Source organism: Mesoplodon densirostris, chromosome 11 (genome assembly GCF_025265405.1).
Source record: "Mesoplodon densirostris isolate mMesDen1 chromosome 11, mMesDen1 primary haplotype, whole genome shotgun sequence".
Classification (NCBI taxonomy): domain Eukaryota; kingdom Metazoa; phylum Chordata; class Mammalia; order Artiodactyla; family Ziphiidae; genus Mesoplodon; species Mesoplodon densirostris.
Window position 1 is genome coordinate 36,644,687 of NC_082671.1, and position 19,161 is coordinate 36,663,847.

The 19,161-nt window shown below is 42.8% G+C and overlaps 1 protein-coding gene across 3 annotated transcripts in view; it reads left to right on the plus strand.

Moving 5' to 3' along the window:
- GRIP1 (glutamate receptor interacting protein 1) overlaps positions 1-19,161 on the plus strand; it is a 461,975-nt gene that overhangs the window by 421,062 nt on the left and 21,752 nt on the right. For 2 of the 3 annotated variants that reach the window (XM_060112175.1, XM_060112176.1), the window contains 4 exons: positions 6,271-6,427; positions 7,252-7,363; positions 7,474-7,518; positions 13,063-13,296. In XM_060112175.1, the coding sequence (XP_059968158.1) occupies positions 6,271-6,427; positions 7,252-7,363; positions 7,474-7,518; positions 13,063-13,296 (548 nt within the window). The remainder of the gene's footprint in view (positions 1-6,270; positions 6,428-7,251; positions 7,364-7,473; positions 7,519-13,062; positions 13,297-19,161) is intronic. The other variant, XM_060112177.1, reaches the window with a different exon arrangement.

Below are 19,161 nucleotides of genomic sequence, written 5' to 3' on the forward strand. Positions count from 1 at the left end.
GAATTAAGAGCTACAAATGGAAGATATTTATCTGCATCATATTGTGGTACTAAAAACAATATTGAGCATCCGAATTTTACAAATATCTGAGGTGTAGTTACCCTAAAAATAAAAATTATTATACCAAGAGTCCATCAACTTTCAGAAGTACCTACATTTGTGAAGACCTATTTTTTCATCATGCAACTGAATAAAAATTAAACATTACTCTCAGTGAAAGGAATCTAGACTGAATTTTACACCTTGTGTTAGTTTTCTTGGGCTGCTGTAACAAAATACCACAGACTAGTAGTGGCTTCAACAACAGAAATTCATTTTCTCACTGTTTGGGAGGCTAGAAGTCCTTGATCAGGTGTTGGCAGATTTCGTTTCTTCTGAAGCCCCTCTCTCCTTGGTCTGCAGATGGCCACCTTCTCACTGTGTCCTCACATGGCCTTCTGTGTACCTGCATCCCTGGTGTTTTGTGTGTATCCACATTTCCTCTTCTTATAAGGGCACCCATCTGATGGGACCATAGCCCCACCCTTATGACCTCATTTAACTTTAATTACCTCTTTAAAAGCCCTATTTCCAAATAGAGTCATATTAGGGGTTAGGGCATCAACTTATGAGTTGGGGGTGACACAAGTCAATCCATAACATCCCTCACATTATTATACAAAATATAAGACTAGATACTGAAACCTAGATGTGAAAGAAAGAAAGAAGGAAGGGAAGGAGGGAGGGAGAAAGGGAAAGGAGGGAGAAAAAAAGAAAAATGAAAAGGTTTCCAGTTCTAAATAAGAAGAGTAACTACTTAGGACATACGTTTTTTAATTACTTCTATCTTTCACTTTTTTAATCAATTTAGAATTTTAAATCTAGTTTACAGTATCATACCTGTTAATTTTATGTGCTTATTTACATCATCACTCAGTAAAAACAAGTCTAATTATATTTCTGGCAATTGATTTTTCTGGCACCTGGGCTGCCTCATTTATTTTATTCTTTCCATGGCTTTTAAGTTTGACTCCTAGTGTAAAGGGATATTCCTCAGGGCCTGGTAACATCTTCTCAACTGTGGCAACCAACTTGCCTTTACCCAAACCTAATTTCCCTCAGATATTCCCTATTTTAATCATCTACCTGCATCAGTTAGGGATTGGATTCACCTACGTATAAAAGAAAATACAGAGGATGGTGTTTAAACAAGATAGAGGCTTATTTTTCTCCCACTGTAGGGAAGAGCCTGAGGGGGCAGGTAGCCCCACTGTGTTATCAGGACCCAGGCATCCTCCTACTTTCTACTAGCTTCACATCTCATGTCTCTCCATTCATTGCCATTGCCTTTGTTATAAATCCTTCATCAGGTCTGAAATATTTACTTCCTCATTCATCTTACTTTGAGCATCTTACCATTCCACGTTACTATCAATGACCTTTAGAAAACCTAAATCAAACAATGCCACTCCCTTTAAAAAAAAAAAACAAACTCTTTTGATTGTTCTCTCTTGCTGTTGGATGAAGCCAAAGGTCCTTAGTTTAAAACACAGAGTTCTTTGTAATCCAGTCCCCAACTTCTTTTTTTTTTTTTTTGCGGTACGCGGGCCTCTCACTGCCGTGGCCTCTCCCGTTGCGGAGCACAGGCTCCGGTCGCGCAGGCTCAGCAGCCATGGCTCACGGGCCCAGCCACTCCGCAGCATGTGGGATCTTCCCGGACCGGGGCACGAACCCATGTTCCCTGCATCGGCAGGCAGACTCTCAACCACTGCGCCACCAGGGAAGCCCCGGTCCTGAACTTCTTTATCGATCTCATCTCCTGACACTTCCCCACAGTACCTTTTACTCCTCATCCTGAGTTTCTCACTCTTCTCTAAGCAAGCTTTGGTCTTTGGTACCTTGATAGCGCTAGGTGTTTTGATGTTAATCAGTCCCTGCCTTTATCAATTCTAAATCTGTTGGGAAATAGAAATTGGAGTCAGCAATGGATTAAAATATCAACATCTTAATTTTTTTTTGACAGAGTCGGGGTGTTGTTAGAAAATCTGGATTGAACATACACCCAGAGTCAGGATTGTTATTTCCCTACCCCAACCCAGGTCTGATGTTGGGACTTAAGTAAGGGGAAAGTCAGATCTACAAAGCAAACTCTAACCCCAGCATATCAGTTGGATTTGACTTAGCTGAATAGAACTAAAAACCCTAATATTGCAGTGACTTAACTCAAAAAGGAGTAGGCATTTCAGAACTAGTATATAATTCAACAGTGTCATCAAAGACCCATGCTCTTAAGTGTTTCTTCTCTATTATGCTTAGCACTTGCCTTTCATCCTTGGGTTTATCACATCATCCAAGATAGTTATTGGGGCTCCAGCCATTTCATCTACATTCCGGGCAGCAGGAAAGAGAGTTGTAAGGAGCCTTTCTGGAAGTTTTGTTTACATGTCATTGGCCAGAACTTTCTACATAATTAAATTAACACAACTTCAAGGGAGGCTAGGAAATATAGTCTTATCCTGAGCAGTAATATGTCCACCCTCAAAACTGGTATTCTAGTAAAAAGATGAAGATAAGAATGGATGTTTTGATGGGCAATTAGTAGTCTGCCACAGTCAGCTAACTGTGCAGTCTTGGCCTCCAGCCTCCTTTGAGTTCAGTGAGCCCCAGGAGTGGGCCCCAGGTTTGCTTACCTCATGGTGCAGCAGCAGTGGGAGAGAATGGGTCAGGAGAGAGCCAAGAAGGGCCCAAGGGTACATTCCCAGTGCTCTTTTCCAGAACTGGACCATTGGGTAAATCGCTGTTCCTCCTCTGGGGAGAATTAAGTACAGATGGTAAGAGGGACCAGAAAATCCCTGGACTACTGCTCCCTCCATGAGAGTGAAGCAGGAACCCACTGACGGAACATGAGGCCAAGGAGCGGCGCTTATCGCGAGTGCACCTTTCCAGCCCCTCCTGCTAGGCCTGCACTGCTTCCACAGTACTTCCACTAGTAAATGCCAGCTTATCCTCTAAGTCCCAGCTTGTATGTTGCTTTTCCGTTGACACCTTTCATGACCTGTATTCTGACCCCCAGACAGATCTCTATTCTTTTCTCTCAGTGTGTTCAGACTGAAAGGATAACACTTCTCACATGCTATTAGAATTCTCATTTTCTATCTATGCCTGTTTCTCCTCCTCTTTCTCCAAAACCTATACTAAACTGTGCAGTTTGGGAGGACAGGAACCTAGTTTTATTATCTTTTCATTTCAGCTCCTCCAGCAGCACCTGACAAGTCTTAGAGGTGCTGGAACATCTCCTGAATTAGCAATGCTGATTTCCTACTTTCCCTGTTTTATAATAAGGAGACTGAGATCTTGACAAGTTGAGTGACTTAGTAAATAATAAAAGTAATGAACATTAAATGATGCTTTCATTAAAACCTCATTGTGTTCCAGGCATGTTCATGAGTGTTTGTGTGTATTATTCTCAATTCTCATATCAACCTGGTGAAGCACGTGTCATTATCCCTATTTTACATGAAGGTGAATTGGCCAAGACTGCAGAGCAAGGAAGTGGCAAACCTGGGATTTGAACCTAGGTCTTCTCTTACTTCAATCCCTGTGCTAGCATAGCATGGACCAGACCCAGGTCTTCTAAGTTCATGCCTAACGCAAAAATATTTGAATTGTATCCCCTTTTTGTGCCCTGCTTTGTTGTAATGCAATAATCATTTAATAATGCTTATTAAGACAAGGCATCCTTGGTATAGATAGACACGCCTTTCGGCAGGGAGGGGACATTTTCCTAGTACTGATGCTTCATATCTGCTCAAGGCCATCCTTACACTCTTGCCCAAGTCACCAAGAACTAGTTACAGCAGTTGGAAGGAAAAACAGAAAGTTAATCTGCTCAGTTTAAAACATGTTGGAATTTCCCCTGGGAACTGAACGGTCATATGGGTTTAATGCCTGTCAGAAAAGGATGCTCCCCCAGAGGACACAACCATTTAGCATCTGGCTTTTAGCAAGTTTAAAGCTGGGTAAGGGAAGTGAGACGCGGGCTTCCCCTAACTCTTTTTAAGAGACTTCATGTAAATATTTGGGGGTTAGTTTATTTGGTTCAGAAGGAGAAGATGCATAGCCTGTCAGACGGAGCCAGGAGAAATGCAGCGTTGCCCAGTCACCCCCTGTCAAGAGGAGACTCATGTGTTCCCTTAATTCAACACTTCTGACAGAAAACTGCACATTCATCACACAAGACTTCTCCCCAAATATCTAGCCACACTCTGCCGTTACCCAAGAAAGAAAATGAGATTTTGAACTGTAAATAGTTCCTCTGTGCCAAGGACTTCTTATCCTTGGTTTCCTAAAACAGGAGATTCGTAGATTATTTCCATCATGCGGCTGTGTGCTTTCCCCTGCATTCTGGAGATTAAATCCTTTTGATCAGAGAACGTTACCCTTGGCCATCCTGCTTTCTCTGGGCTCTAACTGATAGTGAGGATGGCATTATAGGACCAAACGAGTAGAGGGAAGGTGAATGGGGAAGACAAACAAAAGGATGGCATGGAGACAGTCATCTTATGTGGTTGGGTCATTGAATTGTATGTGAAATTGGAGCCCTAGGCCTGTTTGCTAGATTATGTGTTTTAAGCATAGTAAGAAATGCATGTAATACTGCAACCCGGTACACACACGTAAACACACACATACGTAACGGGTCACAGCCTGAAGTAGTAGATGAAGCCATGTGTGGTGGTTACAGCACGAACCACAAAGTCAGACCTGCCAGTCAGCCCCTGCTCTCCCAGGTGAAGACCCCTCGGGAAGAATTTTGGAAACTGAGACCCCGCAACACAGTTAAAGTTGTCATCCTAACTTTTTTCTCCTCAAATTATAATACTTGCAAAAACTGTCATTTCCAGTTTGTGGTAAATATGCTTAAATATATTTTTGTCAAAATATGGAGCCACAGATTTTGCTCAAATTCGTGGAAAATTGTCCATTATATAACCTCATTGTCAAAGCCATTCCTCACTGTCACCCATCAAGTCAATCAGACTTAATTCCCTGTCGGAAAGAAAGTGAGTCTTTGTTTTGCAGCTCAAATAAACATCATAATGTGCCCACCTCCTCACCCTGACAGCTGTCCTTCTGAATTCTGATTCTGAGATGCAGGGAGATAGATGGATGAGAGGGGGTAAAAGCCTTGCGCTAAATCTGTGCCTGGTTGAAATAAGGCTCCACTCCAAGACCTTCCCTCAGGAATGAGGCTTTCCCGAATTATCCTTTGATTTGATGCCTGGGAGTTTTTATATCCCGGGGCCAAGCTCATTCAAAGGTTTGATATGGATGAGAAATATGTCTTTCATTTGTAGAGGGGCAGGAAAACAATTGTGAATGGGGAAGTAAGAAGGGAGACTTGACCGATCTCAGATCCTCCCGGAACTTTCTCAGCGAGGCCGGTTTTGGGAAGACCTACCTGCCTGTGGAATCTGAGGATCTGAAAACTGATTCTCCTAAAGTTAGGACTGGAGCCCCCAGGAAAGTGTGCAAGTACCCCTAGGTCCTTGAATGCAAATAATAACAGTATCTACCTTCAAAGATAATTATGAAGAATAAATAAGGTGATACAAATAAAGCACTTAATGAAGTTCTGGGTGCATAGTAAATGCCCACCTTATGTTTGCCGTTATTGCTGGTGCTGTAGTTATTTGACCCCTCTGCTCGCTAATAATGTCATTTCTTGGTGGATGAAATAATCCTCGGGCCCATCCCTAACATTGGTGGGTGCCAGCCGATTTAGCCACGGTTGGCCCACACCCCTGCAACCAGCGCCCCTTAGCCACTCCTTGGGCCGGGAACCCACATCTGGTGGCAAATTCCACTCTCAGAAGGACAGACTTCCACCTGGAAGTGGACACAGGGTGTCTGAGCAGGAAAGTCAGGGTTCTGACCTTCTGGAGATTGCACTAGAAAGGGTTAGTTACAGGTCTGGGCATATTCCACCACCACCGCCCCCAGGCCCCAGCAGATTTCTCACCCAGACAGAGGAGGGCAGGAGCCACAGAAAGCACAGATCCAGCACTGTGGCTCCTCCTGCTTGGGTCTAAGGGTCTTACCTCAGGGTTGTTGTTAGACTCATTTGGGATAATAGGTGTGAATGTGTCTTTAATGTAAGATTTAAGTATTGTCTTGATGGCCTTCATGATCCCAAATTCTGTTTAAGTCAGCCCCCTTGAACAAACTAGTGGAACCTACAGAAAAAGACAAGTTACTAAAATAGAATATAATGCCTTGTTTTTGTTTCAGGCACTGGCTTTCAGGCCTCAGGCTACAACTTCAACACCTATGACTGGAGGAGTCCCAAACAGAGAGGCAGTTTGTCCCCAGTCACTAAGCCTCGAAGCCAGACTTACCCAGATGTGGGGCTGAGTAATGAAGACTGGGACCGGTCCACAGTCAGTGGGTAAGGTTTTCACCAACTGCTGCCCTGTCCCAACTGCTTCCGGGTCATTTGGGCCAGATGTGAACTTCTCTACTTCCAGTGGCACCTACTGCTAGCATTGGAAGCATTGTGTGAAGCCACTGTCACCATCCATGCTGGCCCCATGCCCAGATTCGAAGACTTGGGCCTGCCAAGTGGGAGCCAGGGGCTCCACCACACAACAGGGCAAGAGCTAAGTTTCCCTGAATGAAAACAACAGTAGCACATGAGGAAATTCTACTTCTGTAAACCATGTCCTCGCTCTATGACTAGTTCCCTCTCTTTTCATTTAGAAGGTAGTTTCACATTAACTTACATTAGAAAAAAAATATTTTTTTAACTGAGGGTTCCATATTTTCAACTGAGAGGTCTATTTTAGCAGTTTGCTCCTTACCAAAATATTTTAAGGAAATTCATAAAAGGCGATAGCACTTAACGGCTCTATACTGATGTTTGTAATGAGTGGGGAAAACATATTTTTCTCTCTTAGAGAAAAGTTTGATTTCCCTTTCCCTGTAGACAGAGCAGCTGACAGATATTCCCATGTGCCATGTTGACACAGCCGTGAATACTCTGAAATTCAATTAGTAAGACCATGGTCCTTCTGGTCTTTGAGATACTTTGAGTTTCCTAAAGCGTCCTTCTACTGGAGCTGGCTTGCCTTGGAGGCCACAGTGGGAAGAAAGCCAGATCCAAAACGAATCTCTATTTTGTGTGTGAGATGAAGGAGAGGGAGATTCTGGATACCAAAAAAAAAAAAAAAAAAAGTCTGGCAAGTTCTTAACCCAGACTGTTTTTCACAACAGTTTTACAGGGGCTCCGGACAGTGCAGAGGCTGAACAAGAGGAGAACTTCTGGTCCCAAGCGCTAGAGGATTTGGAAACCTGTGGACAATCAGGAATTCTCAGAGAACTCGAGGTAGCCTCGGTCCTGCTACTTTTATTGTTTCTACATTCATTTTTTTCTTGGTCCTTTTGAGTTGGCATTGATCACACCAGTTCATTTAAAAGCTTTAACCCTTTCCACAGGAGAAAGCTGACAGGCGTGTGTCTTTGAGAAACATGAATCTCTTGGTAGCTACCCTTTATGTTTATATTTTTGCTTGTGAAGCTGCCTTCCCTGCCCCCTTGCCGTCTGGACAGTGATTTGATTTTATCCAATGCAGTTAAAAGTATTTCTTTCCCCATTTCCACCCCTCCCCCACCCACCCACCCCTGCCCCGAGCTTACTGATCTGTGGCTTCTGCCATTGCTCCCTGCTAACCCTGACTGTACCTGTTTGCCACTGGATCGTTTGGGGCGAGCTAAGTCTCCCAGCAGTGGCATCTCTCATTCTCTTACTTGCTTTAGAAAGGTTTCTTTGGCATGTTTTCATTTGTACCTGGTAGAGACATTAATTTGATCGTGAAGAGGAACATAAGAGGAAATTTTATTTTACTTCATTTTGCCCTTAAAGTAGATGACAGTGCCTCTGGTGAAAAAAGCCAGTCTGTTTGAAAAGCATCCAACATATTACAGACTACATTGCTGTTAATTGCAAATCCTGATTCTATGTTAACTTAGTGTGAATTCAAGGAGTTGCAGAGAGACGGAGTATAATAGCTGAACTCCTGGGGAGTTCTTTAATCAAAGCCATAAATTTGCTGATGGTATTCACACTTTGGTCTGGGAAGTCCTAGACTGTTTCCTTTTATGTTCTTTTAAATTTTCTGAGCTGTAAAAAATAAAGTGGCAAAAGTTTCATTTTTATTTTGATGTCATATGAGGTCCCCAAGTCACCATAAGGAATGTGAATGGCCTAATGGGGTGGAACTCTTGCAATTCTAAAATGATGACTCATCTTTATATTATTTTGCTTCTCAAATGCATGTGTGGATATTTTATGTGATTCTAATGTTTGTGAATCTGCAAAGAGAATTATAAAGAAAAATATTAGTTTGAATTTGTAAACATTATGATTATTACCTGGCATGAATTGCAGCTTCAGAGCACAAGTTAAAGGACCTGGAGATGGATAATCCTATAAAATTTAAATAAATTAAGATGTTAGCAATTGATTCCCTTTTATGAAACTTTCAAAAAAAGTAGAGTGCTTAAGTATCAGGTGGCTTATTTAAACTTTTACCACTTCCCATATGGAGAAGGATCAGCATTCTCCCAAACTGAATAAAGATCTCAGTTCACAATTTTTGAACATATTCCTGCTTTTCAAAGCATGTTTTGGCTCATATGCCTTTTTCATTTTGCATTTTGAAATACTTCTCTTTTGAAGAAGGAGCTATTCTTCTAATAGCTTCTACATCAGGTAAAATGAAGATGATGTAAAAAGTAATACAATGAAGTTGTGTTTTCACTCAGACATTGAGTTACCTAATGGAAACAACATACGTCAGCATAGAAGTCATGTTGCAGGAGCCAATAGGTTTTCTCTAACATCGTTTCAGGTAGGCGTGGCCCTCGAAATTATACATCCAGGAAAAAAAAAATGGGTTGAATTAATAAGCCACATAGAAATTAAAGTTTTCAACTAGGAAGAATGATTGACAAATCCATAAATTAGAATCTCATTCACACTTTTAGCACAAAGAGATTCATTTATCAGTTTAGATGAACTCTGCTCCCGTGATTGCAAACGCTATTATGCAAAACATATTTTTGGAGCTAGGTTCCTGAATAAGAAATGTATATCCAGGGGCTTCCCTGGTGGCACAGTGGTTGAGAGTCTGCCTGCCAATGCAGGGGACACGGGTTCGAGCCCTGGTCTGGGAGGATCCCACATGCCGCGGAGCAACTAGGCCCGTGAGCCACACCTACTGAGCCTGCGCATCTGGAGCCTGTGCTCCGCAACAAGAGAGGCCACTATAGTGAGAGGCCCGCGCACTGCGATGAAGAGTGGCCCCCGCTCACCGCAACTAGAGAAAGCCCTCGCACGGAAACGAAGACCCAACACAGCAAAAATAAATAAATAAAAAATAAAAATAAAAAAAGAAATGTATATCCAGCATTAAAAGTTAAAGCATACTATAACTGTAACAAATGTAGAAGATTAGCTAAGATGAAAAATGATTACGATTGAAATGAAAATGAAAATTATACTAGTCATTTTCCCCATTGCCAGCAATAATTTAGGTTCAGCTTTAGCGCTGAAAAATATATAGTTTTAACAGAAGAGAAAAATTCAAACTAAGACTTTGGACAAGTTACTTAATTTCCTTATCGGGTATTTTTTCTTTAAAATATGGGGATTATAATGACTAATGTTTATATGGCACTTAACGTAGAACATGACACAATAAATGTTTGATAGAAATTACTTTTGCCACTTTTTTGAGTAATGAATACTGCCTTAACTACCTTTTGCTTAGTATAACATAGGAAGAAGGTTTAACTAAATGTCAGATAGAGAACTGTTGAACTATTCCTCCTAAGTTGTATGTATACCAGTTATCTCACTAATAATTTTGAAAAAGTATAATATAAATTATGAATTGTACAAAATGAAAACAGGCAATACATACTCTTGAAGCAGAAACAAATCCTAGAAAACTTTAAATAATTATTTTTTATTTTAGTTTTTGTATTTGTGTTTTAATTTTAATATTCCTTCAGCAATATCACTAATTCAATTTACATTCACTTTAAACAAAACAATCTATCCCTTGAAAACTCAACCTGAAGGCCTTTTTTTTTTTTTTTTTTTTTTTTTTTTGCGGTATGCGGGCCTCTCACTGTTGTGGCCTCCCCCGTTGCGGAGCACAGGCTCCGGACGCGCAGGCTCCGGACGCGCAGGCTCAGCGGCCATGGCTCACGGGCCCAGCCGCTCCGCGGCATATGGGATCCTCCCAGACCGGGGCACGAACCCGTATCCCCTGCATCGGCAGGCGGACTCTCAACCACTTGCGCCACCAGGGAGGCCCCCTGAAGGCCTTTTGATAGTCTGTCATTGCTTCCATTAGAACCCTTTCTAGATCAGATTGTAACTTCTGTTGTGGCTAAGGCTCATCAAAGCAGAAGTGTTGTCTCCTGGCTGTAGTGATTATTTGACTTCCAATGTGTTTCCTATGGGTCTAATGAAAAATGAGTATTAAAAATAAATGTTAACAAAGCAAATAGCTAGTCTAAATAGGTAAAAACAATAGGTGGATGGTCACCACAGCAAGAAAACAATCATCAGATGCTATCAGTAACAGTAGATTAAACAAGGAAATGATATGTGTGAGTTAAATGCCATAAAATAAAAGGATGTCCCATGTTACCAACAAAACTAGTAATAGAAAGGTTTCAATTTAAAGGGGATTTATCTGAAGTCAACCATTATATGGATAGTCCACACTGGATAAATGTTAAGGGTCTTTTTTCATTTACTAAAAAAAGTCAGTTTTATGTGTTTCAACCTCAAACTTGACTGAGAACCAATATAGCCTCATAGTCAAGAATAAGAGTTTTGGAGACAGATTGCTAAAGTTGTAATCCCAGACTCTTGGGCAAGTTACTTCACTTATCCAGGCATCCCCTTCCTTAAGTGAAATGAGGAGGTATAATAATTATAATACCTTACCATATAGAGTTATTATAAGTATTTAATGGTATGCTACATACACACACACATATGTGGTACTTAGCATTTGTAAATGCTCAATGACCCATGAGGGTTTTTTTACAGTTTTTTTTTTTTTTTGCGGTACGCGGGCCTCTCACTGTTGTGGCCTCTCCCGTTGCAGAGCACAGGCTCCGGATGCGGAGGCCCAGCGGCCATGGCTCACGGGCCCAGCTGCTCCGCGGCATATGGGATCCTCCCAGACCGGGGCACGAACCCGTATCCCCTGCATCGGCAGGCGGACTCTCAACCACTGCGCCACCAGGGAGGCCCCTACAGTTGTTTTTTAAAAAATTATCAGTAAGATAACTGATCTAGTCAGGATATTGATAAGTTCACTTGTTTTGTTTCTTTTTCAACAGAGTTGTAGATATACCTACCTGTGTGCTAATACTTGGCTGTCATTCAAAGATCTTGTTAGTGGCATGTGTATAGCTGAACACCAGGTGAAGCTTGGAATTATAAATCTTAGCAAGATAACAAATGAAAACTCTACTCACTTTGCAGTATTCCCTCCTGATCAGTAATTTTAGATAGTGCACTTGGCTCATTTACTACCTATGGGACCTTGTGTAGATCAGCCTTTTTGTGCCTCAGTTTCCTCACATGTAAATTAGGAGGAATAACAGCACTTACCTCATAAAGTTGTTGTGAGGCTTAAATGCGTGAATACATTCAAAGGACTCAACAAATTACACTTCTGTTACTTTAGCATCGGTATTAACACCACTAGATCATGTTGTAGCCAGTCACGTGGCACGTGGAATTTGTTTTCTGTATCCATGATTTCATGCAGATTCACCGATGCTGGTACACCATTATATAACCATCATACGGAGGAACACAGAGCTGGCTACAGGCATATTTACAGAATTTTAGCATCCTCTAACCATGAGAAATAAACATTCCCAGCATGATATTGGTTTCAAATGCTCTTTTTGTTCCACTTCTGAGACTCAGTCATTTTTAAGTCTAATCTTACCATTCCTTGTGTATTATGCAGGGAACATATTTGAAACTGAACAAACTTCTCAATTCACTGGTAAAATCCAACCCAGGTCTCATCACTTTTGAGCAAAGGGTTGAATACAATAGCGTGATAAATGATTATTCCTTAACCTCTCTGAGGATCTTACACAAAGGTCATTTCTAAGAAACACTGACCTACGCCAAATGATGTGGAGACCTAGCTGATTTACAAACTTCTCCGGCCGGCCACGTGGCCAAAGGAAAGACAGTATGCCAGAGCTAGGCAGCCAGCATTCGGTAGAAGCCCTTGCCTTTGTATCAGTAGCCTCAATTCAGCCCATTGTTACCTCCAGGTGGGACTAGAGGCACCATTGCAAATGGGGTCAGCCTGTTCCCCACTGAGGAGTTCTTAGTTCATTTCTGTAAGATATACTGAAGGTTGCCTCGTGAATCCCATCTTTAGATCCCACTCAGTGGAAAGTTAATGCTTAAAATGTAGTTTGCAGGGCCTCCCTGGTGGTGCAAGTGGTTGAGAGTCCACCTGCCGATGCAGGGGATACGGGTTCGTGCCCCGGTCTGGGAGGATCCCATATGCCGCGGAGCGGCTGGGCCCGTGAGCCATGGCCGCTGAGCCTGCGCGTCCGGAGCCTGCGCGTCCGGAGCCTGTGCTCCGCAACGGGGGAGGCCACAACAGTGAGAGGCCCGCATACCGCAAAAAAAAAAAAAAAAAAAAAAAAAAATGTAGTTTGCAGTGAGCAGATGTTAGAGCTTTTCAGTTTTCCTCCAAACTGCCAGGGGTGGTATTTGATTAAATAAACTCAATGGCTTAAGTACTTAAATTGGATTTGAGTTGTGCATTATAAATGTCACTTGCGAAGCATTTTCCCAGACTTTTCATGGTGCAATTAGTACGTCCATTCTCCAGCCTTTGGTTATGCCCTGAAGAGACCGTATTTTGACTGAGCAGAAGGAGAAATGTGCTTCATGTTGAACAACCAAACGCTTTTCTTAGTCCGTGGCTTAATTGTTTCTGAACATTGTCAATGCCACAGGCAACAATCATGTCGGGGAGCACGATGAGCCTGAATCACGAGGCCCCTACACCTCGCAGTCAGCTGGGGCGACAGGCCAGCTTCCAGGAACGGAGCAGTTCGCGGCCACACTATAGCCAGACCACTCGGAGCAACACTCTGCCCTCGGATGTGGGCAGGAAGTCTGTCACCCTGAGAAAAATGAAGCAGGAAATGAAGGAGATCATGTCCCCAACTCCTGTGGAGCTGCACAAGGTCAGGAAACTCTCTTTCCTTCCCTTAGGGTCACATTCTGTTCAGCGTGGCCACCCTGATGCAAGCATGATCATGACATTCTCCCGTGGCCTCAGCCAAGGAGAGAAGCTAGAGCTTAAAGGCAGATCATCAGAGACCGATTGTTTGCAAAACGTGATCTCTGAGAGGTAATCTCATAAAACGGGGAACACTGGCTTTCAAGCAATGAATTTATCAGAAATGTATTTATGGCCAAAATCTTCTCACAGAAGTTTGAGGTTCTAGTGTCACGTGGAGCTTGAATGAGTTGGTCCTTTACTCCAACTTCATTGGAAGGGAGAAGGATTTTCTAAATGTCATACACTCCCAGCTTCACTGAAAAGGGGTTTCAGGGGTGATGGTGGAAGGCTTAATCATCAGTTACAGACTTCTCAGTAGACGGTTATATTATTCAGGGGACATGAAGTTCTCTTCGAGACATCATTTAGGTGTCTTGGGTCAGGACAGGGTAAGCCCTGGTTACGTTCCATCTCTGCTATGCTAGTTGCCTCACTTTGCTTCATGGAAGAAAACCTATGATTGCAAACAGCTGAATTTGAGTTGCTGGCAGAGTTTGAACAAGGCACGTGTAGGTGACAGTGTCTGTAGAACCCAGGCCAAGGAAAGCAGTGGGAGGGAACTTTCTCTGGTTTTCTTTTGTAGAACTCTAATGCTTTTTGTTGTTTTGTTGCTAATACATAAGGATGTATAGTTGGTAACAATCTCACCCTACTTTTCTTGAGAGCCAAGATCCTCTCTGTAGTTAATAATCTGTTAACTAGAGATAAGTTATCGGTCTTTCCCAGAAGAGCATATAAATGTCAGGTTGAGAGGAGGTAAAGGCCAACTACTCCCTTTTTCCTCTAACGACTTCAGTCTCCCTAACTATTAAAAGCAGCTGTTTTGCAGCTGACAAAGGATAGAGTGAAAGAAAGGATTGTATAGGAAGTTGGGTTCTGAATTCTGTGTTCCAATCCTGGGTTCATTCTTTCATCACTCATTCATTCATTCATTCATTCAATGCATAGACTGTGCATTTACTTACTTAAAGAATGTATTATAAATCCCCAGGGAGCACATGGTCTAATGGGGAGACAGTCCAGGAAAAGGTAGGAAGATGGTGGGATAAGTACAATAGACGCTAGACTAGGCTGCCCTGAGGGACGATGGTGGTGGCGGGCAGGGTTGGGGAGGAACCTGAACCCACTACAGAGGAAGATGAAGCCTTCCTAGATGCAGGTGTTGACTCCACAGGAAGGTGGAGGGTGGGAAGGCATTCCAAAGCACAGAAAGAAACATGTACAAAAGGATGTCACAGATAGCAGTGTACTGAGGGAGTGCAGATCTGCCAACGAGAGCCTTGTGCATTAAGAGGCATTACAGGGCTCCCCTGGTGGCGCAGTGGTTGAGAGTCCGCCTGCCGATGCAGGGGACACGGGTTCGTGCCGCGGTCCGGGAAGATCCCACATGCCGCGGAGTGGCTGGGCCCGTGAGCCATGGCCGCTGAGCCTGCGCGTCCGGAGCCTGAGCTCCACAACAGGAGAGGCCACAACAGTGAGAGGCCCGCGTACCGCAAAAAAAAAAAAAGAGGCATTACAGACTTTACAGAAAAGCAAAGAAGTTTCTGACACTTTAGGGTGGGGACCCAGCTCTAGCCCCATATCACAAGTTAGTTTGTTTATCCAGTTACCCTGAATTGATGTCTGTCTGATAAACACCAGCCTTCACCACCTGTCACATATCCTAATCTGCTAATTGACAAACACCATTAGGAGGCTGTAAGGGCTCCATTGGTGATTAAATTGCAGAAGCTGCATAGTCACTGCTAATTCTGCTGTACCAAGAGAAGGGCTGGCCCTTCCTGATTCCCTTGGTTATTTAGGAACCCTGCCTTCCCCTCTTCTCTTAAAGTCTACTGCCCAGGCAGAGGGGAGCATGCTGGGTAACCCACCTTCCCTCAGCACCAAAGGAAAAGGATACCAGTGAGTGCCTACTGTGTGCTCTGTTCTTTCTATTTTTAGCCTCCCACAACAGTGCTTCTTAGCAGATATTGATTACCTCCAGCTACAGGATAGGGAAATAGCAAGTATAAAATAGAGCCATTTTTCCTTCTGGAATGAAGCAGTCTCCTCAAAGGGAGATAGATTCCTGATAGCCCAGCAATACAAAAGGCTTGTCTTCCCATCCCTCCTGTACTGAAAGCAGTTAGCAAAGATAACGACAGTCAATTGGCTGTGCAAGTTGTTATAGCTGAGGTTTTAAAAAATGTGCTGAAAATAGGTCTTTTAAAAAAAAAAAAAAGGCCTCATGCATTTAAGCAGCACAATGAGTGGCAGAGGATGGACTGGTTGGAACATTTGTGTGGGGGTGTGTGAATTGAGAGGCCGCAGATCACAGACTCCGCTGGACCCACTTGACCTAATAAATGGGTTACTTCTTTCTTCCTTCACTTCAGTCATTTCCCCTCAATGGTAGCATAAGTGCATTTCCCATGTGGCTTCACTCTTCTTCCAGATGGATACCAAACAAAATAAGATGCTTAGAAGTAGGTGGTGTCCTGGGCATTGTAAGACACCCAAAATGATCTTGTTAAGTGAAAATGTAGCGGAGGAGCCTGCCGCCTGACAATTTGGAATTCTGGGGGTGGTTTATGCTCACATCTCGGGTATCTTTTCTTTTTTAAGTGAATTCAATTACCCTGATAGGTCATCCACATGTTTGTTGTTAAACACATTCTCCAATTTTGAAATGCTTGACAGGAGAAATAGTCATTAGAAGAGTCACTTTACTCAGAGCAGAGACTGGTAATTTCACGCTTGTGTCTTGATTATGGGTGACCCTTGAACACTGGAGGATTACCTGACACCATGAAAAGGCACAGTGCCTTGTTGATGCAGTTGAGTTATCTTCCCATTGGGGTGCTATTAGCCTGTACTAAACCTTCACAGAAGTGAGGAAAAGGTACTCTTTTTGGGGGCGGTGGTGTAGAGAGGGGACCAGGGAAATAGAAAAACATCCCTTCCTCAAGTTAAAAATAACCCCAAGTCAAGACTGCACGGCTTGGCAAGTGGAATGAAGGCTGGTTTTCAGTTCCCTGAGCCCCTTGGGTGGACTTTTCTACACAGACCTAGTGGAGGAATTCCCAAGGGGCTGCAAAGACCAGAGTGAAGAGGCTGGGTAGGGTTAATAGCACACCATTCTGAACACACTTGGTGTTATTTTCCAGTTGCCATCTTTCTCGAGGCTGTGTGCCACTTGGTGAAAGCTGGCCACGAGAGCAAGTTGTGGATCTATCCATATTCAAGCCAGTACCTACAAACTCTTACTAGCACTAGAAGCTGCCTCAAGAGGATAGGAATGAATGGGCCGGTATCCACCCCCCTTCCTGGGGAACACAAACAAAAAGCAAAAACCACTCCATCTCCTGATACAGAAAGAATAAAGCGTGGGCTTAATCTTCCAGTTTCTTGAGTTTCCACTTCCTCTCCATTATCTGCCCCTCCTTTTCCACCCAGTCCTCCTCACCAGTACCTTTTCTTCCTTTAGACCTTATGAAAATGCAGAGCTCAGGTGAGAGGCTACATGGTTTTTGTTTATTTCACACTATCTATTGTGTCTGAGGCTCTGCCGTGTCCCAGCAGGTCTTCCGTCAGGTCGTCCCCGTTCGTTCCTGAACCTGAAAAGCTACTTATCCTTCCTGACACTTGAGAACCAAGCACCACGGCCTCACTTCCCTTTTGGGCCTTTGTGGTTGGAGGAGGAAGTTGGCGCTGGAGTGATGGTTTGGTACTTAGATGCACGGCAGGTAGACAATGAGGGAGTCACAGGGAAGTGATACTCGTGTCTCCAGAGGCCATTGCCTCTCAAACTTTCTTGGCTAAGACACAGTCCAAAATACCTTTCACCTCACAATTCAGGACACACGTACACCCACATTCGTATATGTAAATGAATCCAAAAATTGACTGCACAGTATACGCTAACATTTTCTGTTTTGTTTTCTTTTATTTATTTGTTTGTTTGTTTATTTTAACATCTTTGTTTGTTTTCAAATGCTGTCACATTAAGCTGATTTCAAGACTTATTAATGGGTCTCCACCAAAAGTTTGGGAACCATAGCCTCAGAGAATAGTTTGGCATATGGACCTCTGATGATGTTTACCGTCATCACATGGCTGCTTGTTAAAACGCAGGTTCCTAAGCCCAACCTAGACCCACCTGGTCAGCACTTTCTGGGAGTGGGGGCCAAGAATCTACATTTTAGCAACCCCTTAATGGATTCTTTTGCTCCCTAAGGATTGAGAATCACTCCCTTAGGTTTTGCTAACAGGAGGTGATTATCTTGTGTCAGTGAAATCAGAGTCACTGACACATAGTGGCTGAGTAAAGGGGAAATGAGGTTGCATCTTTGGCCCTGGAGCTTCTGAAGTTTTATCTTTAAAATGAATTCTGGTTTGTACTATAGCTTATCACAGATTTTTTTTTTCTCTTTGCAGATAAGGAGCCTGTGATCTTAGCTACAGTTCATTGATAAACCCTCTTTTCCTTCTGAAGCTTAAATATTCTTTGGTGTCCACTTAATCTATTTCTGAGATGAATTCTAGCCTCATTTCTCTTTGCATACTTTAAGGCAAAAAACTTTTTTTTCAATAGAGTAGAAAATTCTTCATATTCAGAGCATTTGGACTTCTTAGAAAATCATTTCCTTTTGCTGGTTTTTTTTTTTGGCTGCACCGCGCGGCATGCAGGATCTTAGTTCCCTGACCAGGGATCAAATCTGCGGCCCCTGTAGAGGAAGCATGTAGTCTTAACCACTGGACTACCAGGGAAGTCCGTGTCATTTGTGTTTTTCAATAAAATTATATTCCTTAATTGTATGCAGCTGTTTTTATTTATATTTTACAGAAAGGTTTTTAAAAATTATTTTCCAGAATCATCTCTTATTTATGGCTGCTGATGGCATGACCCGTGAACATTTGAGTCTCATATTTCTTGTAGCTGCATTTGCTACCATCAGCTTTTCTCTCAGCCAAGTTCACTTTGCAGTTTCAATATATTTGAGTGTTTTGAGAGTGGACCTTTGTTCTTCTTGATGTGATAAAGTTGTTTCACTTCTTGGAAGGAGTGTCATTTTTGGTGTTTAATGCCCAATTCTTTTGCAATATTCTCCCCAGTTCAGGAACAGGCTTGGCCTTAAGAGGAAATATGAAATGGAAACACATATCTTATTCCGGCACAGGCGTCTTCTTCACCAAATATTTGCAGTTGGTACTCAAGATCCAGTGAATTGTCAGGCAGACAGAGGTTTGGTCACAAACTGACAGTCACTGGCTACATCACTTCTCTGAACTTCAGCTTACTCGCTTAGCAGAAAAGAGGAGGGATCCCCTGTTATCAGGAGAGGAGACTTCACAAATAGCATTTCCCAGGTGAAGTCACCATTCAGTCTTACCTCAGCCCTACAGTGACAGAAACCCAGAAAATGAGATCTCCTCAGGATCCCAGCCTTAAAGACGATTCAGGCAGCTGCCTTCGAGCCTCCAGAGGTGGAGGTGTACACCATAATGAGAATCTCTTTACAGAGAGAAATGGACGTGTGTCTAGTTACTAGTCTACAGCAGTCTGACAAGCATATTCTCCCCTTGTAAAACCAGGGGCAGCTGACAATCAGTGTGGAATTATAGGACAAGGGTTGGAGTTTAGGTTGTATGTTTTATATGAGTAATGACATCCAGCCCCCACAGTCCTCAAAATAGATTGTTTCAATCAGCTTCCCTTGTCTGTGATTCTGTTAAGACTTACTTTTCAAAAATGTAAAAAAACAAAATTCTTAAACAAATGATTGGC